This window comes from Condylura cristata, unplaced genomic scaffold (assembly GCF_000260355.1).
Source record: "Condylura cristata isolate star-nosed mole 26May11 unplaced genomic scaffold, ConCri1.0 scaffold00002, whole genome shotgun sequence".
Classification (NCBI taxonomy): Eukaryota; Metazoa; Chordata; class Mammalia; order Eulipotyphla; family Talpidae; genus Condylura; species Condylura cristata.
Genome location: NW_004567103.1, coordinates 32,065,088 through 32,087,133, shown reverse-complemented (window position 1 = coordinate 32,087,133; position 22,046 = coordinate 32,065,088). Strand labels below are relative to the sequence as shown.

The following is a 22,046-nucleotide window of genomic DNA, read 5'->3' as shown; positions in this document are numbered from 1 at the left end:
TATTTGAATACAGATCCAAATTTATGTGAACTTTTGCCCGAAAGAAACAAAAGGAAATAAAGCAGTGAGGTTCAAGCAATAACCTATTACTTCTTGCTTGCAGTATGGTGAGATATTATGAAACAGTCCTTTCCACTGTTAGACTTTTCACCTTACACTTAACTGGTTTACTTATTCCTTTATAGTAGTGACTCTCTTATGAGCTTCTTGAGATAAAGATGAAGTCGTATGTCAGTAAAAAAAATTATGCATTTTCTCCTCTATCCAATAAAACTTAGGAGAAATTATTCTTAATCTCAGCTTCCAAAAATGAATTGCTAAGTTGAATCCAGTAATAAAGTCCCTGAGTAGTTAGGAATATGCACATATGAACTATTTGATAGCTTAGAAATAAGCATATACTTTAACCATATTAAAAAATTGTATCTACATAACTTAAATAGATTTTAGAGTTAATAAAGTGATTCCTAATGTCTATTTAAGTTCATCCATCTTTATATCTTAGTAAATATTATAGGATAATGTATAATTTTCAAATTACATACACTTCAAATGGAGCCCCCCTCCCCCTTTTTTCTTTTTGAAACAGTTTTAACCCACAGAGAATTTGATTACATTTTGTTCTGGCTCTTGAAAGACCTCTGAGAGTCCAATTAAATTTTAATGCCCACTAAAGAATTGTCATTTATGATCGATTCTGCTCTGTCCCCTTAGGTAGCTTGTTCCCTAAGTCCATCCTGCACCAGAACAGGATTGCCAGAGAACTTGGTGTGAACTGTGGTTTGGTTACAGTGAGGTCCTTAAAATATGGAATAAACAAGACAGCCTGGGGATGGGGAATAAGGAGCAAAGAATGCTGTTGAGAAAGCAGATGGTGAGAAAAAAGCCTGGAGGTGTTGCTTGAAGGTCAAACTTCAGAGTTGGATATGTGGGAGGTTCATGAGCGTTGGCCCAGTGTTGGGAACCAGTTAGTACAGGATGGCAGGAAATTGCTGAACTTGAAAGCTCAAAGCTTAGAAATTCTAGGGATTATCCTGAAGTGAGCAGAAGTGTTGCTATTTGGACTGGTAGGTAGAGGGAAGTGTAGCCCTAAAAAGTCAAATGAAATGTAACAGAACGGAGTCCAGTCAGCCTGGGCTGAGCAGTGTTACCTATTATTGACTGGCTTTTAGATAATGAAGCCCTGGGAATAATGGAAAAATGTAGTCCAGGAACTTTACACCATAGAAAATGTGTTACAGGACAGTGCCCTTTGGAGGAAGGTATTGCAAAGAGGAAAGCCCATCCTGCAGTTAGAGTCTTTAAAAAGATTCAGCAGAAATGGACCATCACAGATGACTGTTTGCATTACCCAGAAAGCGAATTGGACGGAGACACAACTAGTGACTGAAGAGTGACACAAGCTCCCACCAGTGAGAGCCTCTTCTGCGCAGTGTTTGCTAGTTCCCGGGGACAGCCGTGTCAGGCCTAGAGAACTGCACATGTCCTGTGTGGATTCTTGGTGCTCCGTCACTCGGAGCCCTTGTATTTGTGTTGGTCAGAGGCCCTCCAGCAGGATCTGGGCAGGGGCCCAACAAAGGTGACCTGCCTGCTATTCATTTCCTGTTTCTTCGGTGGTGAGAAATGCGTTCTGGAAGCCACCTGCAGGTCTCCCATAGAGAAATGGCCGCGTTGAGGTTTGCTGCTTGTACTGTAAGCTGAGGTCTCGGACACACCTGAGGAAGGTTCTCCTGCCTATGGTAGAGGCACCAGTACAGAGATTCAAGAGAAAGGAGATTTGGGGAGATTGGTTACCTTACCTCCAATGCCCAGGCCTATCTTTTTTATTCTACCAATATTTAATAGTTGAGCATTTCCCAGATCTTCATTATGGAACATTAGAGTTGAGACAGTAGGACAAGAAAGAGCTCCATGGCAGGGAAGTACAGGAGCCTACCTGATCCCTTTCCAGAGTTTACAATACACATGATTCTCTGAGAAGCTCTTCCATAAGGAAACCTGCACTTCATGTAACTCACTATGACCCCAAGTTTGTTTGACTCTTAAGAGGATCAAGTTTGGGCCCTCCCTGGTGGGCACAGCAGTAAGAAGCTAAAGCCACTTCAGCAAGAGTTCAATCCCCGCCTGCCACGAGGTGACCACATGGCTCGGCAGACCTCTCCTGACCTGCCCGCTGCTCCCCTCAGCAGTGTACTTAGTCAGTCGGCCTGTTCTGCTCCCCACTCTGTCTCTGGTGAATCCTCACACAGCCCCTGCACCTCTGGCTTGTACCTCAGTTCTGTATACACAAATAAATCTTTAAAAAACAAACAAACAAACAAAAACAGGATCAGGTTCTAGAAGGTAGCTGCTAATAGGGAACACAAGCTGATGGGAGAAGGATAAAATCACCAAAAGCAAATTTCCTCCACTGTACCAGTTTGAGCTAAGTTCTTTGTCATCCTCAGGGGGCGTTCACTCTGCCTACTTTCAGGGTTACCAGGGAAGCCATGGCAACAAACAAGGACTAAATTTCTTATAAAACCCTTAGATTAGCTGCTTCGTTTTTCAGTCAACTCAGTAATTTAGCTTAATTGTGAGCAAATCAGTTTGATTTAGAAATATTTTTGAGGAAGAGCAATTTGTTTTTCTTAAAAAAAAAAAAAAACCCACAACAACTGGTTAAGATACCCCAGTTACCAGTTTTTTTCTGACTTGAATCATCTGCGTGTGATGCCGTAATAGTACATAAGTGATTGCTCGAAGAAGATAGTTCTCCTGAGGCCTCTTGGCAGCGATACTTGGCACATGATTCAGTGGCCCAGTACAGCCTTGAAGTACAGTTCCTATTATAACTGAATTAAAAGCATGTCATTGGCTAGAAAGTATACTTATTGAAGAAGGTTCCCTGGCAGATTAATTACCCCAAGAAAAAAGACATTTCAAAACACAATTAGTGAGGTCTTCTATCCCAGATCTCTATATCACCCCTCCCCAACTTTTTAAAAAATGTTGACTTAATTTAATATGGCTTGTCATTCACAGAGGCCAGCAAGCTTGTCATGTCGTATGTAGCAGCTGTTTGTGGAAAAGGAGCAGAAGTTAACCAAGTCAAGGAACAGCTTCTACAGTCCAATCCAGTCCTGGAAGGTAGGATTTTCAATGTATGTTGGGTCAATGTGACTTGAAGGATAAACTTGAGTTTTCAGGGCACTTGAGGTATCTGCTGTGCTGAGAAGTGGGTGCAGATGAGGGGGCGAGGAGGAAGAGATTCAGGCCATACCACCCAGCACATAAAGCATCCACTGGTTCTGGCGTTTGGCTTGATGGAAAAGAGCAGCATGAGTGCGGTGCTATTTTATTGTTCAGGGTGTCATCTTTGGCTGGTTATTTCTTTTGTTAGGATACCCAGGCTGTCTCAAAGATACATTTAAAGACCACCTTTTTTTAGGGTTACAGAAAGACTAAATTGAAATATTGAACTCAAATTATGTAGTTGGCCACCTGTATTAGTCAGCTTGGGCCACCATATCAAAATGCCATAGACAGGTGACTTGTATAACAGGAAAATCCTCCTTCATACTTTGGAAGCTCAGAACTCTAAAATCAAGGTGGTGGCAAGTAGATTTCTTCTGAGGCCTACTGGCTTATTAAGGGCCACCATGCGTTCACTTAATCTCTTCTTGTGTGGGAGTGAGGATAGGATAATGGGGGGAGGGGTTGCTGTCTGCCTTATTACCTCATCTAATTCTAATCATCTTTCAAGGGTTTTATCTCCAAATACCTTCACATTAGACATTAACATCAACAGCTGCACTTTGGGGTGGTGGGGTGGTGGACATTTAAATACAAACATTTAAATACAAACATTTATAAATATTCAGTCTACATTAACTCCAGAAAACAAAGTCACAGATGAGTCCACTGAAATACCATGGTAGTTCACTTAGACCACTGGTTTAAACCTTCCTTCATCTGGACCAGTAAATCAGTCTTTCCTGATGGATGACTAGCCATCTCTGTGAAGTCTGTCCTTATTGTCGTTTAGCAGTGTTGTTGAGTTAGAGTAGGGATTCTCAACCCCAGCACAACTGACATGTGGGACTGACGGGGGCCCGCTCTGTGGTGAGGTCTGTCCTTTGCACTGTTGGATATTTACCCATTAGGTGTTACCGGTAACCCATGCGCATAGTGGTTTCTGTTGAAAATGTCTCCAGACATTGCCAACTGTTACCTGAGAGGGTAAAGAACACCCTTCGTGTGACTCTCAGTCTAGAAGAGTAGTTTAGTTCAATCCCTTTTCAGTGTCAGGGAAGTTCAAGACTTTTAACATGGATTAAAAGCAGAGCTGCGGGGTCTTCCTGGTGCTGCAGCGTGTCGAAGCACAGCACCAAGAAGCTAAAGCCACTTAGCATGAGTTCTATTCCCGCCTGCCCAGGAGGTGACCACATGGCGTGGCAGACCTCTCCTGACCCGCCCGCTGCTCCCCTCAGCAGTGTACTTCGTCAGTCTGCCTGCTCTGCTCCCCACTCTGTCTCTGGTGAAGCCTCTCACCACCTCTGCACCTCTGGCCTGTTACCCCAGTTCTGTATGGATAAATAAATCAATCTTTACAAAAAAACAAAACAGAGCTGCTTTGGGGTGAGTGGGGCGTCCCCCAGTATGGAGGGACTGAACCATGCCCTTGTCTTTGATACTCAGACCTGGCCCCTCCTTCTATTTTATTACAAAGTAGACACTGTTCATCTTTATCCTCCAATTACTGAAATTAGATCCATGAAAAAATTTTAACTTTGTGAGAAGCAAAAATTAAATAGCTATTATATTGTTAATAGATCTTTATTCCCCTACAGTAGCTTAGCAAATAAACTATTATAGAAAGTGCTCTCTCTTTGACTTATGATCTTTTGCTTTTATGTTAGGGTGCTGCCCGTGTGCTACTTTTCTGTATATGCTTTGAAGAAAGCAGTTATCTCAAGGAGAAGCATTATGGAATGCTACAGTTTGCATCAGTGATTAGAATCTGTCCCTTTACTCAGTGGTATTTGAAACTAAGCCCCAGTGGAGGAAATGGAAGAAATGTCTCCCGTGGGCATTATGTATTATATTTATGGGAATGCTTTACTTTTTGACTGCACCAGCTACTGTAAATGAACATTTAGGACAATGAACTTAGAAAAACAACTGGCCAACGTTTCTCACATATTCTATAAGAGCACACTGGTTTTTTGGTTCTATGGCTCTTAGTAAAAGACTTTAGTATATAGAACTGGGTTTAGTAATGTGCAACTCAAGATTTGTGTGATGAAAAGATGGTTTCTGGCTTGCAAATGCTGTCCCAAATTAAATTTTTTTGAAGCAATTTCTTCACTCACCCTTGACCTTCAAGCCACAATAATCTGCTTTTTTCTGTATCAACCTCTCCAGCTAGATTTTGGGGCTGCTCAAGTGAGTTAGCTTGGCTACCCTACATGTTCACACCCCCCACAAAGGACTAGCCTACAAAAACATGGAAAATGTCATGGACTTTATAATAACTAGGTCAACGTTTACCACGATCCAGGTTGCATTTTTTTGTCTTTTACCTGAGGGTGGGCATGGGCTTAGGATGTGAACTGTTTCAGCAAGCATCCTTTCTTGAGGTTTGCATGAGAAAACCTGCACATTCAGTTGTTATATCTCAGCTATTTTCTATCGAAGCACCCCTCAAATCATACCCATTTCCACTAGAATCTCTGATTCAACTTACCCTGTGTTGACTTTTGTCAATTTTGTCTTAACTGACAAAAACCCCCTAATAATTTTTTAGCAAAAACATTTTTAAAAGCTTGCTAATGTGAAATTGAATACATCAGATTTGTCGTCCAAATTAACTGAAACACAAAGGTCCATGGCCTGATGGGAGATGGCTTTCAAAGCTCGGACAACCTGCTGTTCTTGATGGCTTTCAAGGGATTTGATGCCTGGTTCTTGGCTGAGAGATTTATTTCTGTTTCCCACATCGTCATGTCCACCTCAGTTCCTGCTCACCAATGTGACCCATGGATCCTCATGACAGCCTTGTGTTTTTTCCATCTGGAAACTTTACCAAGTCCTAGAAAACCTGTGACAATATTAGGTCATTAGTTCTTCACTAACCTTGATTGGTTGATAAGAAGTGTATAAGAGCAAAATTTCTTGCTGACTGCTCACTCATTTGCCTACTTCTTGACTATTGAAAGGTGCTGAATTAGACAAGATTATGTTTAGAGTAACATGTGAAGAAAATTCCGTAGATCATAGCTCAATTCTCTCTTTTTCTATGAGTTTATGTTAAGATATGAAATATTTAGCAAGTTATTAAGACTTTGCTGTTAGAAGTACGTTTCTGTGGAAATTTTGGACAGAAATGTCATCCCTACAAGTTGTATTTGCTTGGATTATAAATGTCAAGTATTGCATGCCTTTTCGTTGTATTTGAAGTTACATTTCTGTCAGTTTTAACCATGCATTCATTTCTTTCTTACTAGCTTTTGGAAATGCCAAAACTGTAAGGAATGACAACTCCTCTAGATTTGTAAGTATTTGTTAGTACTAATATTTCGCTCACTTGTGGTGAAACAACCATAGGTATTTCATAAGCACTTAATATCTCTTTATAAAATAAAGCATAATCTGTGTTAAGGCATTGATAGTTCTGGAAGGTCTATTCTTTGCTTTCTGAAATTTTTCTTTTTAATTCTTCTTGAAATGACAAGATCTTTTTTCATGTTCTGCCATAACATTCCATGAACAGTTAAGCTGCTTAGAATAACTTCATTTACCTAATTTTTGTATTAGAAGTCATAGTCCAAAGCCAGAAAAAGGATAAACAGAATTATCAAGTTTGTGTACTCTACAGCTCCACTCCTTTTATTTCTTGGGACCAGCATTGGTGGGGTTGTACTCCAAGTCTTTATAAAAGTAAAATTAGTATTTTTGGCAATTAGTAGGGAAGAACTGAATAGCGGAGACTGAAGCTAATTGGTATTTTGAGTTGGTTGAGTTGGCAAATGCTAATTCCACTAATAGAAACCGGTCCAGCCTCATCTCAGCATGTGGTATACACATCCTTAGCCCACTGTGATTCCCTTTCTCACATCTCTGGTCTTCATAAAGAGACAAACAAGGAGACAGCGGGGTAGAAATATATTGAGTAGTGCTGTGGAGCATTTTGAAATTGGTACCTCTTTTCTGTAGCATAACCAGCTATATAAATTTTCATAATAAAAGATCATTTACTTTATAAATTGATTTCTTGGGATCATTTTGGATGATCTTTTCTGCTTCCCTTTCAGAGACTCTTCTTGTGCTTTCTCTGTCTTTTCTCCTATTAGCTCTTTCTCTGTGTTTAACCTGAGGTATCCAGTGCCTCAAGTAAGAGCATAATTTGAGGGGGAGGTAGTTTTGATGGCTTACAAAGTGGAAAGCTAGATTCCTACTTCCACGCTGAGAATTTTTTCCATTGGATTAGCCCCTTAAGTTGTTATAACTGATTTGAGCCATGCCTTTTCCTGTTGCGGTAACACGGCTAATCTCATTACATAAATAGAATTAGAAGCAAAGTGTGGGCAGATAGAAATAATTACAGTACATCAAGCCTCTTTAGATGGGAAGAGACTTTATTTTGCTGTGTGCACATTGTATGTGCATGTGCACACATACTTTAAAAATATTTGCAAATGTACTTAGTCTATAAACCGTGAAACTAAAAAAAAAAAATACTGCTTAAAAAGTCATTACTCATTAGTGATATTTAAAATCTAGTAAAAGGTTTGGTGGGTGATTTGGCTAATTAAGTAACTTCAGAGTAATTCTATTATAATATGGGTATTAGCATATGAGATTAATAGCTGATTAAAGGCTCAATGTTTTCATGCCCAGTTTTTCTGTTTCTCTGCTTTGTGGTCTATGTATCAGTAATAGATTCACATTCATATTGTAAATTTGTAGTAGGACTGCTGCGTTTGAAGTTACTGCTACATATAATAATGTTTTACAACTACAGGGAACTTGTATTTCCTTTACTGTGTTTTACTGGTTAAACACAGAATAAATTTCTTGATAATTTCACTGAGAATCTGGTAGGCGCTGCCATGGTCTTGTTATGTGTGCTTAACATGTGTTATGTGTTGATGACCTTTAAGATGATATTTTAGTGTCCTATTGGAGTTTCCTCAGTGTCCCTCGCCCCTCCCCAGCCTATGAGATGCGCTGTGTTGAACTTCTGTTCTTTACCCCGTACAACCCTCCTGGATGTGTCACTGTGACTCTCTGGTGCCCTCTAACTCTAGTTATTTCTTTCTTTTGCTCCTTCTGCTGAAAGCTGCCAACAGCATTTCTCCCTGATGACTGCCACCTCTACTCAGCTGCGTCTGCTCCTTTCTAGCCCACCACACTGGCCAGAGTGCTATTGTGAAGAATCTGATGATGCCACTCTCATTGGGAAACTTTAATGACATGACTTTGCTGTCAGAAGTGTCTCCTTGCCATGATATATTTAAACTAGAATAAAACATAGAATGATTTTTACATATAAACTAATGTATGTAATTAAGGCTTGGTATGCTTTCCACTCAGGGTGCTCCAGCTTCCTCTCCAGCCTGTTCCCCACACACCATCTTCATGGCTGTGGACTCTTAGGCCTGTCTCTTCTTGCACCCCCACTCCCCATCCCCACCATACCAAGCTGACTTCCAACAATTCACATTTAAGTTTCAGTAGCTGTCCTGCTCTTCCTCTGTCCTACTCTGTGGGTGGTCCGGTACCCCAGACACAGCCTTGTCCTATTAACCTGTCTCAGCTCCCCCCAGACAGCCATTTCCTTAGGGGTAGGAGCTCTTCCTTGCTTACTCCTGTGCCCACCTTATGAATCAGGAAATAGTGGGTAGACATTTGTTGAGTGATAAATGAAGTTTTAAAAAGAGCAGATGATCATGATATTGACGGAGGAGAAGGTGAGGGAGTACACTCGAGTTAATAAGTTCACAGTTCCCATTTTGCCCACGTGGCATGGCATCCTTCCTTCTCCTTTACCATTATTTGGAAGATAGAGTGAGAATAATTCTTGGGTAGCATGACTTACAAGCCCTGGCTCTCTCACTGCTACAAAGGTGGAACCTGAAGCAAAACGGAAGACCTCTTAAGAGATCAATGTGCCCTTTTCAAACAAAATACTGCTTAGGTTTATTCTGTTAAACTTTTTGCTCTTTAATGACAGTCATGGACTGATTCTTTTAAAGTCATAATATGAAGCTACATTGTTTCTGTGTGTTTAAGATACCCATCTATAAACCGTAGCATGAAACTGGGTCACCTATTGCTGTATGATCTCAATCAGAAGCCAAAGAGATTTAAGAATGATCTGTTTTTGATTCTGAGCTGGTCACACCTCACACAAATTCACATTGAATTTGAAGAGATAGAAAATCAGAACTTTGTGTTCCATTTCATCCACTGTAGGGTATTGTTTGGTATTTCAGCCATGGCTTAAAACATTTTGCCTCTAAAAATAACATGTCTAGTTGATGAGTACAGACACAAGGAATACTTACTTTCCCCAGTTTTTTATCCTTGAATACACACACTTCAGAAATTTGAATCACATATCTAAAAGGGAAAAGTGACATGATGACTGGGAAGATTTGTCCTTGAATTAGCAACAGGATATGTTAGCCTTGAGCTAATGGGGTATTTAGTATGAATTATTTATGGCGCCATATTGTTTTGTGTCATGGTTACATGAACTGTTTCTTTCTTAATTACATTTAAACCAATATGTGAAAACAAGCTCTGTATGCTGTTTTCTAGGAAGATAACGCGGACCAAATATTTTGATGTGAATGTAAACACAAAGTCTTTCTTTGGCAGGGCAAATATATGGATATTGAATTTGATTTTAAAGGTGATCCACTGGGAGGAGTAATAAGCAACTGTGAGTATTTTACTTGAAAAATCATATTTATAATACAACTTTTTAAATACATGGGTCAAGACAGGTGTAAACATGTTTCGTTTTCTTAGACTTTTAAACATGTGTTTCAGATTGCCTTAAAATAGAACTTAATTTCTGAATCTTTTTAAAGGATCACTTAATCCTTTACCTTTGAGAAACCAGAAGTCTGCTAAAGAAATATCTTATTCCAACTGTATTTTATGCTCTACTAGGTCTTTAAGCTAATTCAGTAATAAAAAAGTTCTAAGGATTATTTTCATAAAAAAATTATTCTTTGATTAAAAACAATATATACAGTTGCTTTCAATATAACTTTGGGGGTAACATATACCCTATGAAATTTGTTGTGAGAACTTCTCTGTGTCTTCCTGTGCATTTAGATCATTGAAGTGTGGGCCTTTATGCTAATCCAGTAATAAAAAAGTGAAACTGTGTGCGGGTACCCAAATATGATGCAGATAAACTGCGACCTCATCTGGAGTAAGAGGAGACGGTAGCCAGAATTCCCAGATCCCCATCTGGCCCTTGAGACCTCCTGATAAACTCTAGAATCGGATCAGGGTTACTTGAAAATTAACATTTTAAGTAATCAGCAGCCAATTACACAGTCAGTTACGATATATGAACCCCAGTTTGCAAGTAACCATTTTCCCATCTTCATAACAGTGGATGAATTCCATGGATCTTTTCTGTTTCCACCACTTTGTAGTTTTTAAATCATTGCATTTTTCTCTTGTAGTTCGTCTGACTGTGCACTTTGTATGCCGTACATGGGTGATTTAAATTTGTGAAAGTGTGCGATCATTAGAGAAACATCTTGAAAAGGAAGTTTTACTATGACATGAAGTTGTCTAGGATAATGCTACTTAGGTTCATTGGTTTTATATGTTAAATATGGGAGCAAACATATTCATGGAAACCATATATGATGTAAACAAAAGCAAGTAATTATAGCTTTACCTACCCTGTGTGGTAAACTCTCTTCATAGCATATGGTCACTGAGGAGCATTGTACTGGAAGAGGAATGCCACATTTTAAGACCACCATTTTAAGTAGTGATTCATTATTATACTAAAAAATATTCATAAACTTGCAGCATTTAATTTTTAAAAGACAAATTCTAGTTATTGATTTAATAATATCTTCCTTTTTACATGAGAGGAAACTCGCTGTGTTCACCATAGAGCTTGCATCTACACATTCTGGAATGATTGAATCAATATTACTTTTGAGGACTCTAGGGAAACAATAAAATGAAATAACTTATTATTCTAAGCATCAGAAAGTAACTTAACATTTTAAAGTGTAAGTTCCAAACAAATACTTCTACCCTCTGATTCTTGCAGTATCCATGGAGAATAAATATTAAACACTGAGTTCTTTTCCAATTAAGATTAATATACCTTCATGAATGGATTTCATATGGTGTATATTACTTTTTGTTCCCACAATGAAATTATACTGAAATTTGTGGTGGTGGAAACACCCTGCTTTGGAGTGGAAAGGGACACATTTGTGGTGAGAGCAGGAAATTTCACCCTGCGTGGATTGACTCATACATAGGTGGTTCCTGGGAGTTGCTCTCTGCTGGCAAAGGGGGTGTCGACTTTGCCATGCTGCTAAAAGTTAACGTCTTGGATCCTAGCAAAGAAGACTGATTTGCCTTTGGGAAGAAGTATATTTTGCCTCCTTTTCCAGCCGCTGTCTAGTAAAAGCATAAATGTTGGCTGGAATTACTGAAAAAGGCAAAAGTCATTTCAGCTGCTGTGTACCTAGGAAGTGGGAGACAAAGCCCAGTAATTTACTTTCTCTTTCTTAAAGAGGTATGCTGTAGAATCAACTTAGTCCTTGGGTTTATATCATTAGAAAAGAAGTGTACCCAAAGTAGAAAATGGCAGACATTTACTCCCATAGGGAAGATAAGACATGGTAGCATATGCAGATAGCCAGCTGATGTGAGACAGCTGCTCCTACTTTGTTCAAGCTGGTTGGTCTCATAGAATTGATACATTTACATTTGAGGATTTTGGATCTAGCGTCATATAAATAGAAGCTTTTGAAATCCTGTTGCACTTGTAGCTGTGGCACTAGATAGCAATTTAGACTTTGGAGAAAATGCAGTACATATCTCAAGGGATTTTTAGCTTCTAAAAAAAGAATTGCACTAAGATTTATGCTTTGGGGGGAAAACCTTATGAGTTCAAATGTGCATATACCTGTGTAAACCATAAGAACTGTCCTGTTCACAGCATCTCTCAAGAGCCTGGTATGATGCCTGAAATGCAGTAAGTAATCAGAAAATGCTGGAGATGAAGATAGAACTGTTTAAATATAAATAGACCCTCTTTTTCCTGACTCATTACTAGGACAATTTCATGACCGACTCATGTAACTCATACTGACTTATCATGTGGTTTCCAATATCTAAACAAAAAGGCAGCCGATTTCTAAATTCTCTGAATATATATTTTCATCTTTGAATTTGGAATAATTGTACTGTCTCACAGGTTTGTCATGAAGTGTAATTCGTTAGCTTCTAAATCACTGTAACAGTGCGGCATATAGTCAACACTCAGATGTTTGTTTTGCTGCTGTTGTTGTTATAAACTTGTTTATTATCTCTATCTCCCTATAAGGTCAACTAAAATAGTGTCTGATATTCAACTATATAATTGTTAAATGAGTCATACAAGTACACGATGTACTCTAAAGTACAAAGTACAGTTTTACATAAAGAAATGTATTGGGAAATAAAGTTTCTGCTTTCTTGGATAATTTTATATGAATATTCTATGCTAATCACTTTTAGATACTTTTTCCAGATCCCAGAAAGGCAAACAAAGTTACTGGTAGTCAAATACATCTGTTAGTGGCTTCTCTACTCAGCTTGGGAAAAAGCAAAATATCTGATCCTTTGGAATATGAAGGAAAACAAATGTTGGAAGTGGTGGATGGTTCAGTTATTACTATTGCCTCGGGAGCCACAACCCAATTAGTAGTGTGAAGCAACGGCCCTTTATGGCTCTTGGGTTCTGTGGGTCATGATTTCACAAGAAGCAAGCAGGGCTTCTGCACTTCCTGTGGGGCTTCAGCCAGGACGACTCACAGTAGTGGGAGACTTGCATGGTGAGGTTGGGATCTTGGAGGCTTGTCCCACTTCAGGCTCCTGTGTGGGTGGGTAATTCAAAGGCTGGTCTCGCCTCCTCACCTCACCTACCTTCTCCAATGCTCGGCTGAAGGTGGCACCCGAGGGAACTGGTTGACACGTTTTTTTTTTCAGGGATGGTTATAGAAAACAATGGAGACAGAAGGCAGATAAATTATAGTAATCGATGGTAGGCACCCAGTTGGGTGACATGTCCTTTTGTGTGGAGCGAGGGCATAACTCGGTTAAAAGCTCATACATGTCAGTCAAGCAGTTTTGGGTAATGTTTGTCTTTGAGCCATTGAAAGGAGCCCAGGTTGCAGGGCTTGGTCTGATTTCTGTATCACAGGTTTTACTTTTATTCTGGACTCACTAGCCAAAGTAAGATGAAGCTGAGTCCTTCTTACTTCTTAACCAAAGGAAATAGGACCATTTCCTTTTTCAGGAAGGGTTAATATACATAAAATAAAGAAACTTTGAGTGTCTCATCTAGTCCTTCATCTGTTGTGTTTGAAAATAACAAGGCTTTTTTCTCCACCCCGACCACAATGTGTTTTATTCTTCTATTTTTTCTCTTTTTTAAAAATTTGTTTATTGTATGCATACAAGAATTGGGATAGGTGTGGGGTGAGAGAATTCACTAGAGATAAAGTGGAGAACAGAACAGGCAGATCTACTGAAATACATTGCTTAGGGGAGCAGCGGGGAGACAGGAGAGGTCTGCTGTGCCATGTGGGTCACCTCCCTAGCCGGGGATTGAACTCACATTGCAATGGCTGTGGACAACTTCATAGTGCTGCGCTTTAACCCGATACACAGTACTTTGCTATTTTTTTCCCCCCATTAAAAAGCTTCCTTCTCCAGCAGGTGCAAACGCAGACATTTTACTTATTTCATACCTTGTGCCACAAGGTGCCTGTCCTACCATAGGTCATGCTTTGGTGTAGCTAGTAATTAGTCAAAACGAAAAGAGCTCCTAGGTCATATAGCCTGATTCCCTCTATAGTCAGGTGGTGGGGAATTTTGATTCCAGTGGTTCTTTGTCTCTGTTGATTTCCCTCTTTAAAATGCCTTAATGGATTTATCTGTTCCCTTAAAATGTGACATTTTTAATACGAGTCTAAATTTATATCTTAAAAAGGAATATAGATGTGTTGTCCAAGAGCCGAAAGGCTCTTATGCTCTTATTGCTACTGAATATCTGGCACAGCCTGTGCTCTTTATGAAATGTTGTTAGTAGAGCCTCTTTCCACAGCAAGAATATGCAACAGAAGAGGTTATGCCATATGCTTGCTTTAACTCAGGGGGCATTTCAGTAAATTAAAGTGGTTTAGTGGTGAATCCTCAGAGTGAATTGAATTGATGTTCTGTACTTTGAGTCATTATTTGATATGGCTTCATCGTTAGATTTTGTTGGCACTGCACATTAAAAAATATTATCAGGCCCTTCCTGGTGGCGCAGTGGGTTAAAGCACAGCACTAAGAAGCTAAAGACACTTCAGCATGAGTTCGACCCCCACCCCAGAGGTGACCCACATGGCACGGCAGACCTCTCCTGACCCGCCCGCTGCTACAGCAGTGTACTTCATCTATCTGCCTGTTCTGCTCCCTACTCTGTCTCTGGTGAATCCCCTCACCGCACCTGTACCTCTGGCCTGTACCCCAGTTCTGTATGCATAAATAAATAAATTTTTCTTAAAAAATTACCATAGGGAATAGTTTCAAACATAGTGAATTATTTGGAAGCAAACATTTTTCCTGATTACTTTTCTACCTAGAAGCTTGTAACTTACAAGAAAAGTCATAAAGAATGAGGAGGCTCTGGGGTAATAGACTAAAAGCATTATAAATGGTAAAATCTTCCACTACTTTGTAATAAAAGGTTCCTCATTTTGACTGAGTTACTTAGGTGAAGTCATAGATTTTATGTAAAGTATGCCATTTCCAAGTGTTTATAGATTTTGCTGGAAAAGTATAAAGAGCAGAAGCATGACGTCTTAGTCATAATGCCCAAAGCTTTGAATTCTAACTCCTTGGCTCAGTAACAATACAATGCCAGCCTTATTTTCCTACCTATACAGTAGGGGTTATAAAACCAGCCTCAGTGGAAATGTTCAGGGTTGAATGGGCAACAAACGAAAATATAGTGGCAAGTCAGCAAAAGTTCCCTGACCACTTTCCTCTTGCACCTTTCCTTTCAAACACACATATTTTTCATATTTGAATGTAATAGCCATCATTGATCCTCCGGAAAGAGCACTGGTCCAGAAAGAGCACTGGTCATCATCCCTTTTTGCAGTGTACAAGCATATTGTTCTTTAACTTGGTGGCTGCTGTCTGCTGAGTCTTAAGAGTTCTTGCTTTTTCAGTATCCTGTGAGCATACGCTCAAAAAGTGCCTGTTAGACTGCCCAGCATTTTGCCGTTGCGCCCTGTGACCTTGTCATGGACTTTAAAGGCATTGTTTTGTCTTGAAGTAGCACGCTTTGCTTGGTGGCACGTGTTGATAAGGGCTGCTGAACAATTGCTTGGCACATTACTAAGGTGTCACTTAGCTGAGAGGGCAGCAGGCAGCTGACGTTTATAAGGCGCGGAGGAATTCTTAGCTGTCATAAGAATGGAGCAGCGGTAGTGGGTTATGACACACTGGGTACATGGTCACTCTGCCTTCTCTGCCTCTCCTCTTGTCTCAGAAGAGGCTGGGTGGCCCAGCCAGGAGAAAGCTGGCACTGTTGGTTTGGGTGGAGGGACTGATCTGAACATTTGGCACTCGTAGCTAAGAGGAACATCTCACCTGTAAAGTAGGTACTGGGCTTATTTCCTGATGGTTCCTGGCACCTAGAGGGTGAGCAGTAAGTCAGGTTGATTGAAGGAATTTGTGCAGGAATGGAGGAAGTAAACTGTAGCACTTGTTTGTATTTTTCATTTAGTCCAGTTAGTATCATAGGCAAGAAATTTCCTCTACTGACTAGTTTTTCAATGAAGAATCTGCACATGCCTTATGGACTCTTTCTACAATTACCAATGTTCTCAGGACCCTATAGGAGCTTGGTTACATGCTAGGTAAAAGTACTGCAATTTTGCCCTTCCCTCTTTATCCTACTTCCTGTTCTCCATGTGGATATTCACTTACTAATTTACCAAAATAAAATGCTCACTCCTTAGAGATGGATGGATATCACATCTTTTCCTTTCTAAATTTTGTCTCATTTGTGCTTTTCTGTTTCCATTTCTTTCTTTTATTGCTAAATGTAAAACCTTCATTATTCCCTATGTGTGATTGAGAGCAGTCATCTAAACCAAATGATTGTTGGAGAGGAAAATTGAAACTCCAGTGTCCTGCTCCTAATCATTTTTATATTTCCCTGTTTTGTTCTTGTTAGTTGACTTTGCTTTATGTTTCCTTGTCCCGTCTCTCCAGTCTTGCACACGACCTCCTGAGTTTGGAGCACCCTAGGACTTTCTCATTCCTCCAGGAGACACTTGAACTGGGCTCCTCCTCAGCTGTCTTTATAGAGCCAGAAATGCAAATAAGGAAGTTCAAGGACCATTTCTTGAAAGAAACTGCATGTCTTTTCTTACTCATTTTTAAATCGCCTTTATTACATTTTAATTTAAGTGGCAGTCAGAGGTGTCTCCCCTCTAGAATTATTGCTCAAAAATGTTATCAGTCATTTAGAATTTTATAACTTTGCAGGTCTTTGCCTGCAAAATACAGGTCCTCTTTTATAAGACTGGTGTGATAAGCAGGACTCCAGGCGGGAATCTCTTCTACCTTGCGCTGTAAGCTGCCTCACACTGCCTCCGTGTCTCCTTTCTGGTTAACTGGCTTTCTCTCTCTCTCTCTTCCTTCCATCCATCCTTCCTTTCTTTTTCCTTCCTTTTTCACCCTCCCTTAAGCCCGCCCTCCCTTCCTTCTTTCCATTTCTGGATGAAAATTTGAAAACTTCAAGACATCAAATTTACAAGATGAAAAGTTATCTGGAATCAGTGAATGTATACTTCAAATAACACCCAGTTGCATTTAATGAGAATCATCTTTCATTCTTTAACACTTCAAGATAATCAAGAAATCTGCTTTACCTATTCCAGGTAGCAGGGAGTATGGATATAAGATGGGGTCTGCACTAGGGCCCGAGTTCAAATGCTTAAACTCTTGGACTGTCAGTTTGCTTCATCTGTAAAATGATACTTTATACACCATTTGGGAAGATTCAATAAAACAAATGTCTATAAGCCATCTAATACTGCCTTAAAATTACTTATTAATAATTATGATTAAGTGGATGTGTAACTGGATGATTTCATTTTAATGCTTGGGTTTTTATGTTACTCTTTAATGTAATGTTATATAAAACCAAGAGACTATTAATAGAAAAACTGTGCTGTTTTTGATCAGCTTGTTGAATACAACTATTTTTGTTTAAAAAGATCCTGACATGCTAATTTGGTGATTTTATTTAGAGTTGTGCTTGTGTCTAAAAATACAGCCTAACATGTAATTTCTTTAGCTTTATTAATACAAAACAAAATAAAAAAGAAAGGGGGGAGAAAAAATGAAATATAGTGGCTTTGAAGGTAAAACTGATAAAATATTATGATTTGATTCTTTCTCTTTAGATCTGTTAGAAAAATCACGAGTTGTTAAGCAGCCAAGGGGTGAAAGAAACTTCCATGTATTCTATCAGCTGCTCTCTGGCGCCTCTGAAGAGCTCCTCAGTGAGTCTCTATTATTACTATGTTTTAATTTTAATGTCAGCATTTTCCAATGCATTCTTTTGAAAATGTGCCCTGAATGCTGTTCCCCTCCCTTCATACAAATTTTTCATGATTCTGGTTAAAGAGTGTGTGGTTTTTTCTCTCCACCAGTTTGGTTGCTGTCTGCCCTAGTACCCAGCAGATCTGTGTCCTGGGCCTCAGATGTTTTACTGAAAGTGCTAAGTGTGGGGGGAGGAGCCAGTCATAATTCAGAAAATAAAATGGAAGAATATTATCACTGCACTTGGGAAGGAGAAATGAGCAGGAAGTAGTAGCTGACTACACTTGATATGAAAACAGATTGCTTCGTTTTCTGCTTACTGAAAAATAAAGGGAAGGCATTTGCAGCTGATGCAGGGGATAAAATTCTGACCTCTGGGTATTTTAGAGAATTAATAAAAGTCCATAAGGTTAGTTTCCAATAGCTATGGATGGTCACCCACACTTGGGGGAAAAATCATTCTATTAATAGTCATATGCAAATTAAAACAGCACTGAAGTACTCACTAGAGATAGAAGTTAGTACAAGAGATAGAGCTGGCAGAGTTGTCAGGCACTGTTCTACTTTAAGCTTGTGGGTGTCACTTCAAAGTGAAGGACTTCTTCCTGGGGGACTAATTGGCAACCCAAAATAAGTCATCAAGTGATCATAGTCTACCGCCCAGGCACACCGTTTTTTTGGAATATATCCCAATGAAGTAACTCACAAGAGTCCAAAAAGGTACTATGATCACTGCCCTGTACATTTATTATTACAAACTAAAGAAGACCCAAGTGTCTAGTTGAGAGAATCACATTCCAGTGTTGCGATGACAGATGAGTCTTATATCCAGTGAGAATAAATGTAAAGAAAAAAAAAAATAGCTTGGATAGGTATAGTACAATGTTGGTAAAGCTGGTATTAGAAAAATGCCTTTGTTATTTGACCATCAAGTTTTATTCTTTTGATTTAAAAGCATAAGATGAAATTCATGTTATCCGAAGTACTAACGAACGAGGCATTCGAGATGAATAGATTTATTGCTGTAACTTCTCTTGTGTGGGTGTGATTCAACAGATAGACTTAAACTTGAGCGGGACTTCAGCAGATACAACTACCTGAGTTTGGACTCTGCTAAGGTTAATGGTGTGGATGATGCAGCACATTTCAGAACTGTCAGGGTAAGGTGCAATCTTCTATTACTCTAACATGTGACGTAACTTGTGTGGCTCAATTGGAATTAGTAACAGTTTCGGTTTTCTTAAATGTGTATAACTCATGTTACCTTGGAATTTTACAAGAGCTGATTGCATTTTTATGAGTTTTTATTATCTCAGGAAATCATACAGTACTGTGCATAGTGTGCTTTACTGGAGCATGCAGTTTTGTTATTTATCAAAAGGTTTTTATACTATTTGTGGTTTGACTTTTTTAAAGTTGTGTTTAAATTCCAAATATTTTCATAGCCATAGCTCAGTAGTTAATTTCAAAAGTATGAACGCGATCCTAGGCTCGTCAGTTAAAAATGTTAAAACTATTTTTGAGACAGAAAGTCATGTTTTAATCAAGTATTCAAAAAATTTTGTCAACCAGAAGGTTTCACATTTCTATGTTCATTAGAAAATCAATTATTTAAAATAATATGTGTTCCAATTTTAAGTAGTACTTTGGAAATTACTCCTTTTTGAACAGGAGACTGTGGGGGGAGGGGCGGGATTTACTTGCAAATGAAGCAGCTGTGGCAATAAGGAAGGGGGGTCTGCCCAAGTAAAGATGAAACAAGACTGACATCAGTTAATCTCTTGAGAGTGAGTGAAAATGATGATCTAGGATTCTTTTCCTGTTCTTTGTAGTTTTGCTTATTTGTGCAAAGCATGAGAAAAACTTATATTACTCCCATTACTAGGTAACTTAGTCACTAGAAATAAATTAGTAAAAATAAGTTGCACTAGTCTCAAAAAGAATAGATTATATCATTTTTTTAAAAAAATTGTAAATTCCTCATCTGGAAAGCCTGTTGTTTCTTGGACATGTTTTAAAAACTTGAGTTCAAAACCACTTGTGTTAAATTCCTTGCCTGAAACATTGGCACTCAGAAATCTATAACTGAACTAATGTTCCTTGTTACCCATAGTGCCTTGCATCAGGCACATCACCTTTGCAAACCACAGTTTTATGCAAAATAAACAAGAGCTTTTTGGGAAGGGGCGGGGAAAGCTTTTTGTTTGATTTTGTTCCTAGCAGTAGGACCCTAGTATTAAAAAAAATGTATCATAGACTGAGCAGCTGCAGTTGAAATGAGGCTGGGAATCAAGGCTCAGGGCTCAAAGCTTTCCCTTTTATCTTCCTTTTGCATGTCCCCCTTTGCTACAGTGTGTGGGGTGCCTTAGGGCTAAAATAAATATTAAAAAATAATAAAAACTACAGAAGGAGGGTCCTCCCTGGTGGCGCAGCAGGTAAGGACACAGCACTGCAAGCTAGGCACAGCTGCTTCAGTGCAGGTTAGATTCCCCTGCCCTGGGAGGGTAGGTGACCCACATGGCGCAGCAGACCTCTCCTGACCTGCCCGCTGCCTCCCTCAGCAGTGTACTTTGTCGATCTGCCTGTTATGCTCCCCACTCTGTTTCTGGTGAGTCCTCTCACTATCCCTTTACCTCTGGCCTGTGTTCCAGTTCTGTATGCATAAATAAATAAATTAAAAAAAAAAACTACAGAAAGAAAACAGATGCTTTTTTTACCCCCCTCCCAGAATGCCATGCAGATTGTAGGTTTTATGGATCATGAGGCTGAGTCTGTGTTGGAGGTGGTGGCAGCGGTGTTGAAACTGGGGAACATCGAGTTCAAGCCTGAATCTCGAGTAAATGGTTTAGATGAAAGCAAAATCAAAGATAAAAATGGTAAGTCAGTGGAAAATCAACTTTGTTTAGCAAGTTTGCTTTGAACATCTGCCCAGACTTTAATCATGAAAATAATACTTTTTGGTTTTTGTTGGTTTATAAAAACTTTCTGTGAAGCTGAGGCAGCTTAAGTTTTACGTCTTTGACTTAGATGTTTTATACTGTTCAGTTTTGATTGTGATTTAAAAGAGCACCCTAAGTCTTGACCGTAATTATTATCAGCACCTATATGATTACCTCTTGTGTTTCCCCTCCTGTAACAGAACTAAAGGAAATTTGTGAGTTGACTGGCATTGATCAGTCAGTTCTAGAACGAGCTTTCAGTTTCCGAACGGTTGAGGCCAAGCAAGAGAAGGTTTCAACGACCCTAAACGTGGCTCAGGTGGGTGAAATGTAATGTCCAGAGGTGAGTTTTGAAAGTCTGTGGTCACTTATATGTGCAAACATTGCATGTTGTAGACTGCCAGCTGTCATACCATATTCCAGGCATCTTTGGTGCAGGTGGAAGCGGGTGCAGCACAGCAGTAAACAATAAGACCCCTGCCCTCATGGAGCTTCATGCTTTGGTAGGAAGAGAAGTCAGACGAGAGTCAGTAGAGCTAACAAATGCATAAGTCGACATAGTAAGCTAGCGGGTGGTAAGTACAGCAGAAACAGACAGAAAAGGCAGAACAGAATAAGGAGGATCATGGAGATGGGGATGGGGAAGGAGGGAGGTGGAAAATACTGGAGAGTTTTGAGCCCACGTGGTGTGATCTGCCTTGTATCTCATAGGGCCGTTCTGGCCACAATGTGAAGACCCGAGTCAGATTGGGCTGCTGTCTGATAGAATACTACAGACCGGTGGCTTGAATAAAAAAACTTTTATTTCCCACAGTTCTGGGAGGTGCCAGGATGTGTGGGAGGAACCTTCTCTTTGGCATTCTTATGTCCGTCTCTTGTTGTATCTTCACGTGGCAGAGAGAGAAGAGTGGGGGAGACACGCTCTGGTGTCTTCTTGCCCTTATAAGCGTGCACGTCCATCACAGAGTTACACTCTCACGACCCCCTCTAAGCCGAATGGCCTCCTAATGACCCCATATCCATCCCACTGGCAATTAGGGCTTAAAGTACTGGTTTTGGGGGGGGACATAGCAATTATGTTCATTGCGCAGGTGCTTCAAGGATTTGTTTGCTCATCCAGAGATGATGAAGGCTTGACTAGGTGTAGCAATAGAGTGAGAAGTGGTGACATCTAGATGTATTTGGAAGTAGGGGATATACAGGATTTGCTGACGGCTTGATATATGGAATGAGAGAAATGAGTCAAGGATG

The 22,046-nt window shown here is 39.6% G+C and overlaps 1 protein-coding gene across 3 annotated transcripts in view; it reads left to right on the top strand.

The window, feature by feature from the left end:
• Window positions 1-22,046, top strand: part of MYO1B (myosin IB) — a 158,266-nt gene that overhangs the window by 87,199 nt on the left and 49,021 nt on the right. For all 3 annotated transcript variants that reach the window (XM_004674430.2, XM_012728316.1, XM_012728311.1), the window contains exons 5-11: window positions 3,025-3,129; window positions 6,489-6,535; window positions 9,868-9,931; window positions 17,718-17,816; window positions 18,913-19,016; window positions 20,585-20,732; window positions 20,996-21,114. In XM_004674430.2, the coding sequence (XP_004674487.1) occupies window positions 3,025-3,129; window positions 6,489-6,535; window positions 9,868-9,931; window positions 17,718-17,816; window positions 18,913-19,016; window positions 20,585-20,732; window positions 20,996-21,114 (686 nt within the window). The remainder of the gene's footprint in view (window positions 1-3,024; window positions 3,130-6,488; window positions 6,536-9,867; window positions 9,932-17,717; window positions 17,817-18,912; window positions 19,017-20,584; window positions 20,733-20,995; window positions 21,115-22,046) is intronic.